This window comes from Gopherus evgoodei, chromosome 1, assembly GCF_007399415.2.
Source record: "Gopherus evgoodei ecotype Sinaloan lineage chromosome 1, rGopEvg1_v1.p, whole genome shotgun sequence".
Taxonomy (NCBI): domain Eukaryota; kingdom Metazoa; phylum Chordata; order Testudines; family Testudinidae; genus Gopherus; species Gopherus evgoodei.
The window spans coordinates 281,670,484-281,689,280 of record NC_044322.1 but is presented as its reverse complement, the minus strand read 5'-3'; the positions used below and the strand labels follow the sequence as shown (position 1 = coordinate 281,689,280).

General features: G+C 42.3%; 1 protein-coding gene and 1 long non-coding RNA gene across 5 annotated transcripts in view; one reads left to right on the top strand and one right to left on the bottom strand.

Moving 5' to 3' along the window:
• VEZT (vezatin, adherens junctions transmembrane protein) overlaps positions 1–18,797 on the top strand; it is an 89,985-nt gene that overhangs the window by 18,430 nt on the left and 52,758 nt on the right. For 3 of the 4 annotated variants that reach the window (XM_030548521.1, XM_030548520.1, XM_030548522.1), the window contains exon 2: positions 12,397–12,531. In XM_030548521.1, the coding sequence (XP_030404381.1) occupies positions 12,397–12,531 (135 nt within the window). Of the gene's footprint in view, positions 1–12,396; positions 12,532–14,092; positions 14,224–18,797 lie in introns of those variants that run through there. The other variant, XM_030548523.1, reaches the window with a different exon arrangement.
• Positions 16,406–17,224, bottom strand: LOC115644327. Its single transcript, XR_003998474.1, has 3 exons — positions 17,212–17,224; positions 16,885–16,886; positions 16,406–16,535 (listed from the first exon to the last, which is right to left on the bottom strand). It is a non-coding gene; the product is annotated as an uncharacterized LOC115644327 (long non-coding RNA).

The following is an 18,797-nucleotide window of genomic DNA, read 5'->3' as shown; positions in this document are numbered from 1 at the left end:
ACTAGCTATTAAGCTGAATGTCTTACAAGTAGACTCTCAAAGGGAAAAGAGATGGGGAAAAATGTTAGAGGTACATATAAAAATCTGAAATGTATTGGGTATTATTCCTTGTCTCTTTCCCTCTCGGAAAAAGTCAACAGTAATGTAACCTGACCTCTTTCTCTCAAGATTGCTTCTACAATCAAACTACACACTGCAATCCATTGGGACACCTGGCCCTCTGGGACTGCAAAGGTTAGCAGTTTGTAGGACTCTTGCTTGTTGCTAAGTTAGACATTTTGGCATATAGTTCTGTAGCTTTTCTGTGCTTATAGTAGGTTGCTTGTATTTCAGATGTGAATGAAATGGTTCACATTCTAGTTAAACTAACTTCAGGAACCCCCTGAAAAAAACTGTTTCTGTGTTCTTAAAGTAGACAATTGAGAATCCATCTTTAGCTCTTTGAAAATATTATATGTCCTCCTAGATGTGTGCTTTTTAAAAAATGCCTGCCTTGAGGCACTAGGTCAAGTAACAGCAGTTTGCAAGATATTTCCTGCTTGGCTGTTTAACCTTCCAGAAGGCTTCTGTTGGCTTTTGTTTTTGTTTTTGTTTTTTTTTGTTTTGGCTCTTTGTTTTGCCAACCCTCCTACGTTTTGTAATAGTTTATATTTTGTGGCACAGGATCTCTGGTATATCCTAACAAAGATACCAGTGTGTTAGACCTCAGTCCTCAGGGATCATATTTTGGGGAGGAAAGAAACAATGGTGCTCTCCCAAGTGCCACCAACACATCTGTTTCCTTGCAACACCACAGTGAGACAAGCACTCACAGTACCTTCCCTTATAAGGGCATGTCTACATTACCAAATTAGTCAGAGCTGTAATTACTGCAGTGGTTTATGTCCACACTATCTTCCTGGCGGTAGTATGCATCCTCATGAGGAACGCTTCCACCGACTCAAGAGGGGCAGTGTGGGAGCTTGAGAGCTTGGCTGCTCCCCTGGTCTCTTGGCTCCCTGCTCCCCCTTGGGAGCCTGGATTGCCCCCTCGGCTCTCTGCCAGGAGCACATCTGTCCTCCTGGGCTCTCAGCTCCCTGCTTCCTGCCAGGAGCCCAGCAGCCACCTTGGTTCCCAGTGGGGAGCTCTGCGCCCAGAGCCTGGGCAGTTGTTGGGCTCCCAGCAGGGAGCCGGACACTTTGATGCGGCTGGGCTCCCAATGGGGAGCCGGGAGCCAGGTTTTCTTGTCAATTGCATGGCTCCAGCGCAGAGCCCTGAAATTGACAAGAATGACAGCCAACAGCCCATGGAAATAATCTGCAGTGTCTGTGTACACTGCATGACCCTAACTACACTGACATAAGCCCTACACCTCTTGTGGAGGTGAAGTTATTATGTTGGTGTACCAGGGCACTTACATCAGTAGGAGCAAAGCTGTAGTGTAGGGTATGTCTACATCTACAATTTTGCAGCGCTGGTTGTTACAGCTGTATTAGTACAGCTGTATAGGGCCAGCGCTGCAGAGTGGCCACACTTACAGCAACCAGCGCTGCAAGTGGTGTTAGATGTGGCCACGCTGCAGCACTGTTGCACACCGCGGGGAAGGAGACCTGCTTGGTGGGGGGGTCGGGGAACGCCAGAGCACACCGCGGGGAAGGAGACTTGCTTGGAGGGGGGCTCGGGGAACGCCAGAGCACACCACGGGGAAGGAGACCTGCTTGGAGGGGGGGTCGGGGAACGCCAGAGCATACCGCGGGGGAGACCTGCTTGGAGGGGGGGTCGGGGAATGCCAGAGCACATCACGGGGAAGGAGACCTGCTTGGAGCGGGGGTCGGAGAACGCCAGAGCACACTGCGTGGAAGGAGACCTGCTTGGAGGGGGGGTCGGGGAACGCCAGAGCACACCGCGGGGAAGGAGACCTGTTTGGAGGGGGGGTCGGGGAACGCCAGAGCACACCGCAGGGAAGGAGACCTGCTTGGAGGGGGGGTCGGGGAATGCCAGAGCACACCACGGGGAAGGAGACCTGCTTGGAGGGGGGTCGGGGAACGTCAGAGCACACCGCGGGGAAGGAGACCTGCTTGGAGGGGGGGTCGGGTAACGCCTGAGCACACCGCGGGGAAGGAGACCTGTTTGGAGCGGGGGTCGGGGAACGCCAGAGCACACCGCGGGGAAGGAGACCTTCTTGGAGGGCAGTGGAGTTTTCTTAATTACCGGAGAGGCTTCCTCAGGTATGCTGGGATACCTGCTTATTCCACGGAGGTCAACAAAAACGCTGGTGAGTGTCTACACCTGATGACCAGCGCTGGTGATCCAGCGCTGGATCCTCTACACCTGAGGCACAACCGGGTGTACGGCCAGCGCTGCAAACAGGGAGTTGCAGCGCTGGTAATGCCCTGCAGGTGTGTACACATCCTAAGTTGCAGCACTGTAACCCCCTCACCAGCGCTGCAACTTTGTAATGTAGACAAGGCCGTAGTCACTGACATAGGTCGACTTAAGTCTGTAGTGTAGACCAGCCCTTAATCATCATAATGGGATTGTCCCTCTTTCTTCTCATGTGTTTTGCTTACTGGTGAAATAGATAACAATGTTGAGATTTAATTGATTGTTGGGATTCAGAGTTAATATCAACTGAGATGGATAAGGGAAGGTCACTCCTTAGAGCTATTGTTTAAAGCTGTCTGTAGACTCAGGAGGTGTTACATTGTTTTACTGACTCCAGTTTAAAAAAAGTTCAGCTCATCGAGCTGCTGCAAACTAGCCAGTAGCTCCTTACTCAGTTGAGTTTTGCCTGTGTAAGGAATATGGGGTTGGATATTTGCACATTCCTAAACTTCCAGGTACAGATTTTGGGAACATCTAGCAGTATCGTCTTTTACCTGCGTCCATTTCTTCTGCCCTCTATCAATGACACACTTACCACTTTTTGTTACACTCTTTCAATTATGATTCTACGCCTATGTCTTTGTCATGAAAGCTTTCGTAGGCTGTTCAGACTGTATCCTAGAGCCCCTGTTTTAAGTGGGGAAACAGTATTGTGGCCTCAGTGTAAATGAATATGAGAGCTCTGTCTAGTATTATATAAATATACATTATCATAACATTTCTTTATAAGGCACTTCTGTGGTAGCAGTAACATGCAGCTACCTGCAGAATCTGTGTAAGGAAAAATTCGAAGAGCTTTATCTTCTCTCAGTTACAATGGTGGGGAACTTACTTAACCCTTTCAGTGCAGTTAGATGCACAAGTAATTGTTGTATGTTGTATGTCAGAAATTTTCCTGGAATAATGAGAGGAGAGGTCAGTGGTTCCAAGGACTGCTTTGCATGCTGCATTTAAGCTATATATTGCTATAGCTTTTCTGCTGAAGTACTAAAGAAACCAAAAAAAACAATGAGGAGGAGGAGAAACCAAGTACTGTATACTACCAGTTACAGACAAAAGGGAGTAGAAAATTTAAATGACTTTCTTTCGCTGTCTCAAGTCATTGTCTAATATTAGGTTTGTGTTGTGAGCTATTGGCTGGACGACAGTCAAATCAAATGAGGAGATGATTACCAGCCAAGAGAATATGACCAATACTTTTAAATACTGTTGCTTGGAAAGCCTTTTTAATGGCTTTTTTCTAACATTAATGTGCAGTAATTCTTTTAAGCAGTATCTTTTTTAATCCGTCATCCGATTCTCCCTTCCCCCAGTTCTAAAGCAACATTAGTCAGGAAAAACTGCACCGTCCTGGTAAGTTTCAAACTGCTTCTACTGTTGCTGCCAGGAAAATGCTACTCTGCAGGAGCACAGATGCAATTACATTGACTTTTACTTCTCATCTTCTGCTTGGGTCACCCTGGAGGCACAAGTAGAAAGAAATGGGGAGGTGGGAGAGATTCTCACAGACACATGGGAAGAGTATAGGAGAGAGAAATGGAAATCTCTTTTCCAGGAAACAAAAACTGCACTATCTGTGAGTTTTTAACTTTTTTTAATTTTAATAGAGACTTAAAAATTAATTGTTTTCCTTTGGGTTTGGCCACTGCTCACTTTGGCCTTTGCTGTCACTATGGTGAAAATGCAGTAATGTTTCTATTGAGGGTGCTGTTTAAAGCTGTACTCTAGGTGATATAATCTCTGATAGTGTTCTTTTCACATAGCAGCATCTTCAGCTTTGGAGGAAAGCATTCCAGTGTTTTAAGAAAATCTCTTAAAACAAGTTAGTCTGGAGAAGGTATTAAATATTATTTTAAAGTGATATTGCTTAGTTAAATCTTAAAATTAAAGATTGGGACTGGAGAAGATTTTTCTGGGTAGTGAATTTGTGGTAATAGAAAATGTTAGTTTTATTGGGGAGCCCTCATGTTTTAGAGATGTACTGGAGAAACCCTGAGTCATTTGCCTCATGATGCATCAGCAGAAATAACTTGGGTGTGGCTTTGATTTTACTTGCTATTGTAATAAGTCAAGGAAAGCTTCTAGCATGTAGTCTCATTTGTTATTACAACATTGTTTGTCATAATTTGCAAAGAACACTATAGTGCAATGTGGTCATTATGAAAAGCTACAGTATATTTATGTATTGGTGGGGAGACAGCTCATCTTTGATTTACTGTCTGCTTTCTGGAACTAGGAAACTCCCTCCTGTAATAATCTTCCTGTCTCACAACATTGCACAATTGTTGGATTTCTCATCTATCTTTAACTTTTAAGTTTATTTATTACTCAGTTCATGTTTTACTGTAGACTTAATCTGAGTTTCAGTTGCACGCAAGGCTCAGGGTATGTCTACACTACCCGCCGAGTCGGCAGGCAGCGATCGATCCAGCGGGGATCGATTTATTGCGACTAGTCTAGACACAATAAACCAACCCCTGAGCGCTCTCCTGTCGATTCCTGTACTCCAGCACCACGAGAGGTGCAGGCAAAGTCGACAGGAGAGCAGCACCAGTCAACTCGCCGCGATGAAGACACCACGGTAAGTCGATCTAAGTATGTCGACTTCAGCTACATTATTCACGTAGCTGAAGTTGCTTAACTTAGATCAATTTCCGCCTTAGTATAGACCAGGGCTCAGACTTGGTCTTCTCAGAGACAATTTAACCAACTCATTGCTGCTGACAGCAAGCATGGCTTGCACCTGACTGCCTGAGACAAATTAGAATGGCAAGAGAGGCAACTCATGTTATGTGCATCAAAGGAATATAAAATTTAGTTTCTTGGAATCCTAGAATTGTTTTCAGTTTCCAACACACACTACTGGCAGTTATCCCAGTAAAATTACCTTTTTCATGCATGTAATACTCAGTGTTTTATGATTACAGCAGTGTACAGCTATTGAACCTTAACATGTTCAAGCAAACCATGGAGCAAGAATCAGAGGTTTAACTATACTTAAAATAGGTTTAAAAGTAAGTTTGCTCTCCATTTTCAGGGACAAAGGGAACAAGTGATTTAGAGGGTCTCAGTGACTGGCCTGAAAGTGGAAGAACTTCACAAACAAATACAGCTTGTATTTAGAATCTAGTCCTAAAATAAACCCTACTCCCATTGAAATAAAGATTATTATATTATTATTATTTACTCTACATTGTGTATAGCCCCATTGGAAACTAGAGATATTGTGACAGGCACACTGTGCATCTCAACATTTAAAAATAATAAAAATAAATAATAAACAACGAAAAATAATTTCTCCTGAAGTTTTATAAATGAAGCATTGCAAAATCCTGTTACCTATTGGTAACCAGAAAATGAAATTAAGAAAGCAAAAATGATACTGACTACTCTAGCTTTTGTCCAGGCTGAGAAAAATGCGAAAGTGTAAATGACCAAAAATAAAGTTTTAAAAATACTTTCATTTTTAATCATCTAAGTCTGTGTTAGCCATAGGGAATGTTTTTAATATTTGAATGTGACATATCCCTTTTAGGTCACCCCATTTTAAATGATCACCTGACATTTTGGCATGAAGAAGGCTCTCTCTCAAAAGCGAATAAAACTTGTAAAATTACAACCTGCTGCTAAGTGCAAGGATGGACTTTGTGCTTTGTCCCAGGCTATCAGAATACAAACCCGGTGATTGTTATCCATAATATGGGAAATCATCAACACTTTTTTTTTTCTTCACATTTTTCCTCTCTTGATTTGTTGACAAGAAGCAATGTACAAAATCTGTAGAGGGGATGGTAGGAGGAAGAAGAGACAGACCCCAAGAAGCAAATTGTTTCATTTCAGCATGGCTATTTTAGGTGAAAGCATCTTAACCTAACACTGATATTGAATGAAAACATTAACCAAAAAAAGGTCATAACAATAACTCCCATGGCTGAAAGTAAGTATGAGAGAGAGAGAGAGTGTGTGTGTGTATGTGTCAACTTTGGTGTTCCCTTTGCATAAAATTAAATGAGTGGGAAGTGTTGTTTAATCATCTGAGTTAGAACTTGCATTATAATGCAGATAGATTGAGAGATTTAGTTACTGATTTTTTGAAAAGCTTCATGAAGGTGAAAAATGCTATGTAAGTAATAAGGACAATATTTCTGTCTCTCTTGACGGGGCACAATCTATAGAACAGGATCCCGTTTTAATAGGATCCCATCTAATGATGAAGTTGCACAAATGATAGTTTTTGGAATCTTTCATTAAAATGCTGACAGCTTCATGTGTATGTTCCCACACAGGAAATGTACTCCTCAGTCTTATTATTCCCTTCCTAGATTTCCTAGTTATTATCTGGTTCAAATGTGTCTCTCTTTTTGGGAGGGTGGTGGCAGGGGTGCAGATTTCTCTACAGGCTGGTACAAAAATCCCAGACAAGTCCTTATAACTGTCCAAGTGACAGATGGGTCAGTATCATTGAAAATCAGACCATATCTAGGTCATTTCCCCCACCCCCATAAATGCATTCATGTCATTAATGCTATCTCTAGTAGCACAAGTGTCATCTTTGAATGTTATGGGTGAGATAATGGGGAAGCTGCACATTTTGCCATGTGTACTGTGAAAGAGAGAGCTCTCTCTTAGTAGAAGAGGCCCTCTGAAGAGCATACATTAACTCATTATGATTCTTACCACTCTTCTCCTAGTGGCCTCACTCCCTAAGGCATATTTTTTGCTTGTGCTTTGACATTGCCTGTGATCTTTTAATAGATACTCACTATAAAGTGGCCCTAAATTCTTTTTTTTTACTTAAAATTAATGGGACTTCTTAGCCATTGGATTGCTCTAGGTTGTCCAACCTAATGGAAACTGACAGGTTCATCTGTAAGGGACACAGTATAATAAAAAAACCTTCAAGTGCACCAGAAGGAACTCTAATGAAACTCAGTGCAATCAAAAAATATGATTTGTATTTTACACTTGTTATGGTCAAAACATATTAGAGTTACTGTGTGCACTATTGAGGCTGTTGTGCCAGCTATTTCTCTCCATGTTGGCATTGTGTTGCTGACTAGTCTTGCTTGAAGAAAGTCTAATCCAAACAATGGTTGTAGTGCCTGTGTGCTGTTAGGAAGCTGCATATGAGCTGTTACAGGTGTGTTGTGGGTCCACATAATGGTTAGCACACCAGATTATTTTTAGCTAAAACAAGGCCGAAGATTAAGTTTATCCCTTTCTCTCCTGAGTTTTTGTACTTGCAGAACATTTTAAACAAATTTAACATTACATTTAATAAAAACATGCTCTACTGTATGGCACTTATTCATGTTCCTGTTAAATTAAACACTTCTGCTTGGTTGAGATACTCTACTCGGAGGAACATGTTCCTTCTTACCAGCTAATCCAGAACTTCATGACTCTTTAATGATGCATTCCAGATTTACCTGCATTTGAAGAAGTACCCTTCTTTAATGGGAAGGGCACTTGAAGAAAATGCCATTGAGCTGTTGCACTGGAAAATTCCCCACAAGGAGCTGAGTCACTTGTCTACTCCAGAGACTTGTACTCTGTCCATCGTTGTGGGTGAAGCAAATTTTCTGCACAGAGCTTTGAATTGAGATGCTTTAGAAATAGACTCATGAATGGTAGAATTTGTGTTTGAGTTTCAGGTAGTGAGTGAACAATGAGCTGTTGTTGTGAGTAATTCAAGGAGAACATGCCAAAGTATGCATATGGTTTGATTTAAATTGAAGCCAATGACTGAGGAAGTACTTTGGAAATGGAAGTAAAAATAACTGTAGCTACCATGTTATAGACCTACGCTGTATAACAGCAAGTGGTTGAGTTATTTGTATAGAAACAATGACTGAAATAAATCTTTCAAGAAGTCTTTTGAAGCTGCAAATTATGTATCTTGTTCTCCTTGACTTGCTTCAGATGTTGTCGTTATGGTAGCAGCAGGTAATGGCAATTAATATAACAATTTATTTTAAAGATTTATCTAGGTCTTAGGTCAATTTCCCAAAGATCATGCAGAGATTTGTGAACCTCTTCACAGATATATTGCATACACAAACTTCCAGGATTATATGCACTTTTTACTTGGGAAAATCATATTAATTTTGTGACTGAAGAACATTTCTGGCCTCTTACTGGTGACATGTCTACTTGACTTTCCACTTAGTAAATTTCCTCTATAACTAGTGTTGTGAGTGAATTGTAATCTAGTAAAATACTCATATTCTTCAACAAGACTTCTTTCTGCCATTTTAAGTAAGTTTTTAATAAATACTTCAGAGGAACTTTTTGCTGAACACTTAAAATAGGGTACATTCTTCACATATTGGCTAAGTAGGTTTCAACTATTTTTCACTTGCAGACCCCTAAAAAATTTCAAATGGAGGTGCGGACCCCTTTGGAAATCTTAGACATAGGTAGAAACCACTGTTCTATGGTAACAACAACGTTTTGCGGACCCCTTAGAAGTAGTCTGTGGAGCACCAGGGGTCCACGGACCTCTGGTTGAAAACCACTGGACTAATCCTTCCTTTGTTATGCGTCTGAAACTTCTGCATTTAAAAAAAAGTCTCTGGAAAAATGGAATAGAATCTGATTCATGTTCTTATTGAATGAGGTTTACATTAGGGCTGTCAAGCAGTTTTAAAAAATTAATCGCGATTAATCGCACTGTTAAACAATAAGAGAATACCATTTATTTAAATATTTTTGGATTTTTTCTACATTTTCAAATATATTGATTTCAATTACAACACAGAATACAAGTGTACGATGCTCACTTTATATTTATTTTTTATTACAAGTATTTGTACTGTAAAAAAAACAAAAGAAATTATATTTTTCAGTTTACCTAATACAAGTACTATAGTGAAATCTCATTACAATGAAAGTTGAACTTACAAATGTAGAATTATATACCAAAAAATCCACTCAAGAATAAAACAATGTAAAACTTTAAAGCCTACAAGCCCACTCAGTCCTACTTCTTGTTCAGCCAATCACTCAGACAAACAAGTTTGTTTACATTGGCGGGAGATAATGCTGCCCATTTCCCTCAATGTGTCACAGCAGTCAAAAAAGCTAATGTATCCTTTTTGAGATGGAGCAATCAGAACTGCACATACTGTTCAAGAGGTGGGCATATCATGGATTTATAGAGTAACATTATGATATTTTTTGTTTCATTATCTGTCCCTTTCCTAATGGTTCCTAACACTGTTACCTTTTTTGACTGCTGCGACACATTGAGCTGATGTTTTCAGAGAACTTTCCACAATGACTCTAAGTTCTCTTGTTGAGTGTTAACAGCTAATTTAGATGCCATCATTTTGTATGTATAGTTGGGATTTTGTTTTCCAATATGCATTAGTTTTCATTTATCAACATTGAATTTCATCTGCCATTTTGTTGCCCAGTCACCCAAAACTTAAATCCTTTTTGTTACAAGTTTAATTTTTAACATGTTGTCTTTATGCCTGAAATACAGATGGAAGAGAGTGAGTACATGACTATCTGACCCAAGAGGGTTTACACTAAGTAAACAAAAGTAACATCCTCAGCACAAAACCAATCAATCTTCGAAGCCCACTGCCTGTACAAATACATAAAATCTCTTATGTAACAGATTTCACAGAACCAATGTCTGATAAAAGAAAAGCTAACTTAAAGACTTTGTTGCCCTGACGCTCAAACTCAACAACAGAATTTTTCTTTATTTCAGCTCAAGACAGGCTTGAAGGAATGGAGATGTATAGGCACTTTGAGACTGTTCACTAAACATAAAATTGTCCTGGGCTCCTCTAAATATGTTTAGTTAAAGAGAAACAATCTTGGATAGCACAGATAGCTAGATATTCCTTTTTCTTCCTCCAAATGTTTAACAATACTCCATACCTCTCCCATGTTAGAGAGAAAAATAAATCAACTGAAGCCCTTCCCCCTACATTTTTAGCTTTTGTAAGGAGTCTCAAAACGGCTTCAGGTGAAAGGGGCTATTGAAATCATCCATGTAAACTAGGGCTGTCACAGTTAACTCACGTGATTAAGTCAAAAAATATTAATCACGATTAAAAATATTAATCGCAGTTTTAATCACACTGTTAAACAGAATACTGATTGAACTTTATTAAATATTTTGAATGTTTTTCTACATTTTCATATATATTGTATTCTGTGTTGTAATTGATATGAAAGCATATGTTATTTTTGATTACAAATATTTGCACTGTAAAAATGATAAATAGTATTTTTGAATTCACCTCATACAAGTACTGTAGTTCAATCTTTGTCCTGAAAGTGCAACTTACAAATGTAGCTTTATTTTTGATTACATAACTTCACTCAAAACCAAGTAGCAGGGGTGGGGTCTTGAGGAGGAGGATTGTGCAGGTGTAGGGTCTCGAAGAGAAGGGGTGGGGGCTGGAGGAAAGCTCCATTGCATGCTGCTTCCAGGGGCTTGCGAGTGACAACAGCAGCAGTGCATGCTGCATTGCAGGAGGGCAGAGGGATCGGGCACTGGGGCCCCACTCACTGGAATCCCCGGGCCGGAAGCGTGACAAATGCTGTCAAGCTGGGCTATAGTGGAGATGCTGGTGCTGCCCAAGGGCCACGAGCTGCTGTATAGGAAGCAGCGCGGCAAGTGAGTGCTGGGCAGCCCCATCTCTGGCCTGCTGCCCAGCCCCAGCCACCCGCCCTAAGCATGCTGCGCCCCGGGGCTGTCTGAGCCGGACACTGTGGGCCAGGTGCCACCAGTGAGTAGAGATATCCGTGGATATGAAGCGAATATCCGCGGATTTGCAGGGCTCTATTCAGAGGTTTAGTCTGATGTTTAGACCATGGTTTGTTGGAGGTTTGTTTCAGATGGAAGGGGTGAAAATTATAAATTATTCAGTTCCTTATAAGCTACAATAAAAGTGCATCCATGCAGTTTGGGCACCCTTTACATTCTTTTTAAAATGCACAAATAAACAAACACATCAGTTGCCCCAGATCAAATCAGATAACCAAGTGAAAACATAAATGTAATAGAAATTAATCAACCACAAACTCAATCACTACCGGAGTCTCACATCATCATTACCCAGCTCTATCCATCACTCATCTCTTTAGGGGCAAGTGGGACAAGAAAAAGCTTAATGAAAGAGAAACAAATTTTGATGTAATTTTCTGTTATATGTTTCATTTTGTTTGAAATAGTAAAACAGAAGTTGTTTGACATTGTGATTCACTTGCATGAGTATGGTAACATATTGCTTTGGCAAGTGATGGACTAGATGAGCGCACAGAACTTTTCCATCTCTCTTTCTATGATCATGTATTACCCTGGAAACGTACTTGCGTTTTTTTTTCTTTCCACTAAGCAGGAATAAGCATTTAGTACTGTAGATACCTTCTGCCTTGAGAGTCATACTGTAGATTGTGCACAGTCTCTTGTTAAATCTTATCCATCTGCTGCATATATACAAATGTACACGTATAGGATAGAACATCATTAATTTGCAGTGATGTCTGGGAAACAGTGCAAATTAATTAATTTTATAAATTATCAAGTAAGTCAATGAACAAACAGTATTTTTTTAAAAAAGCTCATTTTGTGATGCCTGTCATTAACTTATTTTTGACACCTGTAGTTTCAGTTTGATATTCCATTCTGTATCTAAATGTTAGCATTCTGAGAGCATCCATAGCTCTTTGGTGTACTATCTTTGCGAGTGTTGGAAAACAGGCATTTTTAGGTTTTTGTGAATGTTAAAATAGGTGGATTGGTAAATAGTACTATGTGTGTACAGTAGAATTTTGGTTTTGTGCCCTTAACACTTGTTTTGCTGGATGCTTCCTGCCCTGTCCCCTGCCTTCCTACACTCCTGATGTACTTGGTGACCCTGACCCTGAAAACTGAGCTTTCTTCCTGTTCTGTACTTCACAGGCAATTGTGTGGCTGGACCGTATTTGTGGATATGTAATCATGGCTTTTCTTTCTGAGAGGTGTTAAAGAGGCCATTTGGTCTTTCTTTTTCAATTCTCTTTCAGAATTCTCCACTTTACCAGTATTTGCAGGATTTGGGCCATACAGATTTTGAAATATGTTCAGCTGTGTCGCAGAAGACAGAACAATGCACAGCAGCAGAGGGGCAACAAGAACAAGATACCTGTTTCACCCAGAAAGTGAGCATTCACCTTCGCCTTGAAGCTATGTTAAAAAATATATATAAAATCACATTATATAAACTCTTGCTACGTAAAAAGTTATTGGAACTAGTAGCTTCCTTATCTTGCCTTTCTGCTGATTTAGTTTGAGGCTGAGGAAATACCACTCAGGATTTAAATGTTTGAGAGAGGCAGGAAACTTTAGCAGTGACTTTTGAAAGAGCTGTATGCTTTATATTATTTACCAGATATTTTTATAGTAATTTAATATGGGATTAATGCAGCCTGAAAAGTTTCCAGCTTTGCTCATGCGTTGAGCTGCTAAACACCACTTAATATGTAACGAGTATACAACAGGTGGGACTTCTTGCTGGAAAGTAGAGGGAAAATAACAGTTGTCCCTGAGACACCAGAACTATACTAGTTTATGGAGGAAAAACAGTGACTGGTATTCCTAACTTCTTCTTATGGGCCTGATTCATTTTGGGTCTAGCACACTTTCTGTAATGAACATTTCAGTGGTTTAGCCTAACTGCCCTATACTGGGGGGCCAAACTATTTTCAGATATAGTTGACTATAGGTCAGGGAGGATCAATTTTATTGTTGTCAGCAATGGCTCTTTTTGATTATGTACAAGAGAAGACTATGTCTTTTCCTGCGTGCGAAGCAATTTAAGACATTCTAAGTTTTTAAACAGCTTAAACCTCTCTTTGATATTACAACGACTTGAAGCAAAGTTTTTCAAATGAGAGTAAGGGAGTTTCAATGAGATTTGGGCACTGAACTCCCATCAGCTTTTTTGAAAATTCCAACCTCAATAATTATGCCACTCTGCAATAGCTTAAGTAGTTTATTTGGCTTGGGGAGCTTTAATTAAGAATGGTAGCGGTCAGGAGGAATAAAGCTGAATAGCTCCAAGTTATAGATTCCACAAGCCTGTAGACCGAATAATTACCAGGAGCTGAACAGTTCAGACTTTTGCACTTTAAAAACAGGGAAATGACCAGTAGGTTTTTTGAGGGAGTTTTACATTTGGATTATGCTTGACAAATCAAGGACCTGGAATTTAGGCTATTCCAAACATTGTTTGTTTCCACAATGTTAACTTGGGCATGCAGTACATATGTAGTATTGTACGCTTTGATTAATGTATTGTTTGTTAACAATGAAACCATGAAGCCACAGTTGTAGAGTTGGCCACAGAGTTTTTCTTCTGGAGCAGCTGCTACAGGAATAATCTCCCTACTGGCCATAAAAATTATGATTTTTGTGGAAATTTGTGTGGTGTTTAGATGTTGCTTGTAATTATTAGAACTGGGAGCACTGGCTGTTGGGAGTCTGAAAGGACAGAAAACAGGAAGGAGTGGGGAGGAGTTGAGGAGGCTGAGTAAGAGTTACAGAGGGTGCAGCAGCAGCTTGGGAAAGGGGTTTCCACTGTAAAAATAAAGTCCTGTTGAAGCTTGTTAATACCTTGCCTGCTTGATACAACAATTTGGTCGTCATATTGTCCTTTCTTTAGCACCTAGTTGGAGCGTGCTCGGTGCAGTTATTTTCTGCCTGCCTCTTTCTCTTCCACAGTGGAGAGTTCTGTTTTCAAGGAACATGCTCCAGCTATGTGCTAAGCCAGAGCCTGGAGGAAAAAAGAGGCCTCTATGCAGACTTCTGTGCCCAGAACACTGCAGGGTGGGGTGCCCCCCAACACGATAAAGGTAAGAAGCCGCAACAAGGTTCCACAGACTCAATGTTTCTCTGTATCTTAAAAATCCCTGTTTCTTTCCCACTCTGCTTGCTGCAGCATTGCACTCACTTGTCTATGTCCATGACCTGATGACATCTCACTCATGTCCACGGCTGCTTTCCACCCTCGTCCAGTGCTCAGTCACCTTTGCACATAACACATTGCTGTTTTTCCAACAGCTTCCCCAGTCTGCAGTCCCCTTCCTGGCCACTGCTGCTTTCCTGCTCCCACACCCCTCTCATTAGTGAGAAGTGGAATAGCTACTGCACCCACCTCCTTTCTTAGCAGCAGGAAAGAGAGAGAGTACCATACCACCCTACTATTCTGCAGTGAGGCTCTCTGATTTTTTTGTGGCATACCAGTGTGGATCTTGTGACAAACTGCACGTTGGGCAGCAGTCTGGGAAACACATTCAGAAACAGGCTCTTATGAAAGTAAATTAATAACGCCCTATTGATATCAAGACTATTCTAGTCTATATAGATTCTTATACCGTGGTCATCACTATAGTATATGAATACCTTCCAATGATGCATTAAGCAGCATGACTAACGTGTTATGCCTTTGTTTTCTCATCCTTTCGCAGGGCTGGGGAAGTGATTTATGCATTATTTTGTTTTAAAATTTAATTTATAATACACACACACACACACAGGTTGCTATATGTTTGTTAGAGAAGGCAAGGTCAAAGAAATGTGTCTTGCACTTAAGGCAGAAGATAGATTCTTTGTGTTAATAGATTCTAGCAGGCTATGGCACTAACATAATAAAAAATAAATTAAAGTCCCTGATTCTGTTAATTCCGCTTTGTGTTGCTCAGTCCTGTTGTCACAACATTTCCAGTTGGTCGTAGAACTCAGCATTGGTGTCAGTAGGAACCGTAGCATCTTGCTGTGGATTTTCTGTCCCGTGTGCTGCAGAGCATGAAAGGACAAGTGTCAAATTTATAGTTGTGGGAGTGAGCTTAGCTTTTGGAGTTTCTTCACACTTGAATGCCTAGTTTCTCAATCTTATGGTGTCATTAAAATATATACTTTTTATTTAATATGTGAGCTGTTTTCTGGTAAACGTTCATCTAGCTAGCTAATGAATTAGCAGTAATCATTGCTGGCTTCTTTCAGTGCTCATGGAGTAGAGTCTGACACTAATTAGGGACTAATGCTGCTTTAAGTTAACACAACATTAAGAAGATTCCTCAATATATTATGTCTATTTCCATTGATTTTCACAGCTGTCAAACTGAGGACACTAGCTGTGACTGACTTGTTCCTCTAGAAATCTCACAGAAGCTATGTTTTCTCTTTCTGGTTATTGGCATTTGGAATGCACCTCCAGTTAACTGACCTATTTCTGCTTTTGTGCAATGAGATTTATTTTAATTAAAACTGTTATTTATTGAAATTAAGTCAATAAAAAGTGATATCTGATTGGCTGATACTTGTACAATGTTGTGAAGTAGTTCACAGGTTGGTTCTAGTTAGCCTCTGTACTTTCCCTTATATGTGTTATCTTATGAAAAGTATGTAATTTTTACCAATTTCCCCAATGTGTATAGTTTCTATCTCTCATTTCTTCTGAAACAGCTTACTCATTTTATTGGCTTAGAACGGGGTGGGCAAACTACAGTCCAGGTGCTGCATCCAGCCCTTCAGACGTTTTAATCCAGGCCTTGAGTTCCCAGCTGGGGAGCAGAGTCCAGGGCTTGCCCTGCTCCAGGACCCCAGCCAGGGAGCGGGGTCTGGGGCTTGCCCTGCTCTGCGCATGCCAGGGCTCTGTGTGGCTCCCGGAAGCAGTGGCATGTCCCCCCTCCAGCTCCTATGCATGGGGCAACCAGCTCCTATGCAGGGGGCTCCACACGCTGCTGCCGACCCCACAGCTCCCATTGGCCTGGAACCACATTCAATGAAAGCTGCAGGGGCAGGGCTTGGGGTGTGTGCAGCGTGCAGAGCCCCCTGGTTGCCCCTCTACATAGGAGCCGGAGAGGGGACATGCCGTTTCTTCTGGGAGCTGCTTGAAGTAAGTGCTGCCTGGAGCCTGCACCCCCAACCCCTTCATGTGCCCCAGCCCTGATCCCCCTCCCACCCTCCAAACTCCTCGGTCGCAGCCCGGAACACCCTCCTGCACCCTCAATTCCCCTGCCCGCATCCCAGAGCCTGCACTCCCAGTCAAAGCCCTCACCCCCTCCCGCACCCCAGCCCCGAATTTCGTGATCGTTCATGGCCCGCCGTACAATTTCTGTACCCAGATGTGACCCTTGGGCCAAAAAGTTTGCCCAGCCCTGGGCTTAGGAGCTCCTCCTTTGGTGCTGTTACAACAGAGGCAATTGATCTTGAGTTCTCTTGAAACCTAAGGGCATAGGGTGTGTGTATTTAATATATCTGTACATCAGGCTCACCTGAGCAATTCATGAGCACCACAATTATGTCTGCTTTGTCTCATCTGTTTTCAAATGAGAATGTGAGGAAGGGAAGGAAAAAACCCACGTGCTAATTTGCAGTTACAAGATATTGTGAATTGGAATTGATGTAATCAGTACTGTCTTTGAAACTTCAGTGCTTTTCAGTTGTCTCTCTGATGCCAGATAATCTATTTCTGTTCTTTAATTTCTGCTTCTCCTTCCCATTTCAGTGACGTCTCTGAAGGGAACTGATGTATTGCTAGTGTGTAGTGAGGGGAAGATTGGTCTTATGGTTAAGACACTGGACTGCTACTTGCGAGCTGGGTTCAATTCTCACCACTGCTCATGACTTCTCTGTGACTTGGGCAAATCATTTAATTTCTCTGTGCCTCAGTTCCCCATTTTTAAAATGGGATTAATACTTCCTTGTTCTCACCCTTTAGCTGTCTAGCGTATATAGATTGTAAGCCATTGGGAGCAGGGACTACATTGCTTAGCTCACTTGGGACCTGGTCTTGGCTGAGTGCTACTTTAATGCATATATATACTCGTATGAGAAACAGAAAGACATGGTAATTGATGCTCACTGTGTATATCTGCAGAAGGAACATCAATGCACTTGTTCTTTTCCATCCTGTTCCAAAGAGTAACCTTGACTTGCAAGTACCATAAAAGCAAGTCTCTACATGGCTTTCAAATGAAAAATGTTAAATGCAGTTCCTTGCTGCCAAAAACCTAGACGAACAACTGAGGATGTAATGGTGTTCCCAGCTTTTTGAACCTGGGTTGGTGTACAACTGTGAGGTTCCAAATGACTCCTTCGAAACACCCAGGCTTGAGAAATAGTGTTTGTTTGTTTTTTCCCCAAGTCCTGGATTCTTCCTCCAAGAGGCTACAGGATCTCTTGGGGCGGCATCTGCTTTTGGTCTCCTCCCTATGGCTATGTGTCCTGCTAGATCAGGGGTAGGCATGGCCTATGGCATGCATGCCAAAGGCGGCATGCGAGCTGATTTTCAGTGGCACTCACATTGCCCGGGTCCTGGCCACCGGTCTGGGGGGCTCTGCATTTTAATTTAATTTTAAATGAAGCTTCTTAAACATTTTAAAAACCTTATTTACTTTACATACAACAGTAGTTTAGTTATATACAGTGGTGAGCTGGAGCCGATTCCTACCGGTTCGCGGGAATCAGTTGTTAAATTTAGAAGCCCATTTAGAACCGGTTGTCCCGCCAGGGACAACTGATTCGAAAAGAGCTTTTAAATTTAACAAAAGCTCTAGCAGCTCTCTGCCCTTTCCCTAGCCCCAGCTCACCTCACTCCGCCTCTGCCTCCTCTTCTGAATGCTCCTCCAGCTTCTCCTCCCCCTCCCCAGCTTCCTGCGAATCAGCTGTTCGCGCGGGAAGCCTGAGAGGGCTGAGAAGGAAGCAGCGGCTTGCCCCAGGTGAGCTGGGGCAGGAGGGCGGGGGCGTGAGCGGGAGGAGGGCTCCAGGCGCCGTATGGCTCCGGCCTGGCCCCCAACCCCGGCTGGCCGGGCACCGCGGTTCCTGCCTGGCTCCCGGGTCCAGCCACGACCTCGGCTGGGCGGCGCGGCTATGGCAGAGCGGCTCTGGTCCCAGCCTCAGCCTGGCCCCCACCTCCAGGCAGCATGGTAAGGGGGCAGGGAGTAGGGAGGGGGTGTTGGGGCGGTCAGAGGTCAGGGAACAGGGGGATTGAACAGGGGCAAGGGTCCGGGGGGGGCAGTCAGGAAGAAGCAGGGGTTGGATGGGGCGGTGGGGGGCAATCAGGGGTAGGGATTCCAGGGACAGTCAGAGGACAGAGAGAAGGGGCGGTTGGATGGGGTAGGGGTCCCAGGGTGCCATCAGGAATGAGAGAAAGGGTTGGATGGGGTGACAGGGAGCAGTCAGGGGACAGGGAAGGGTGGTGAATGGGGCAGGGTCCCTGAGGGCACTGTCAAAGAACGTAGGGGGTTGGATGGGACACGAGTCCCAGGGCGGAGGGGGACGACCCCCTCGTGGGGTGAGGAGGAGGGAATCGGTTGTTAATATTTTGGCAGTTCATCACTGGTTATATATTATAGACTTATAGAATGAGACCTTCTAAAAACATTAAAATATATTACTGGCACGCAAAATCTTAAATTAGAGT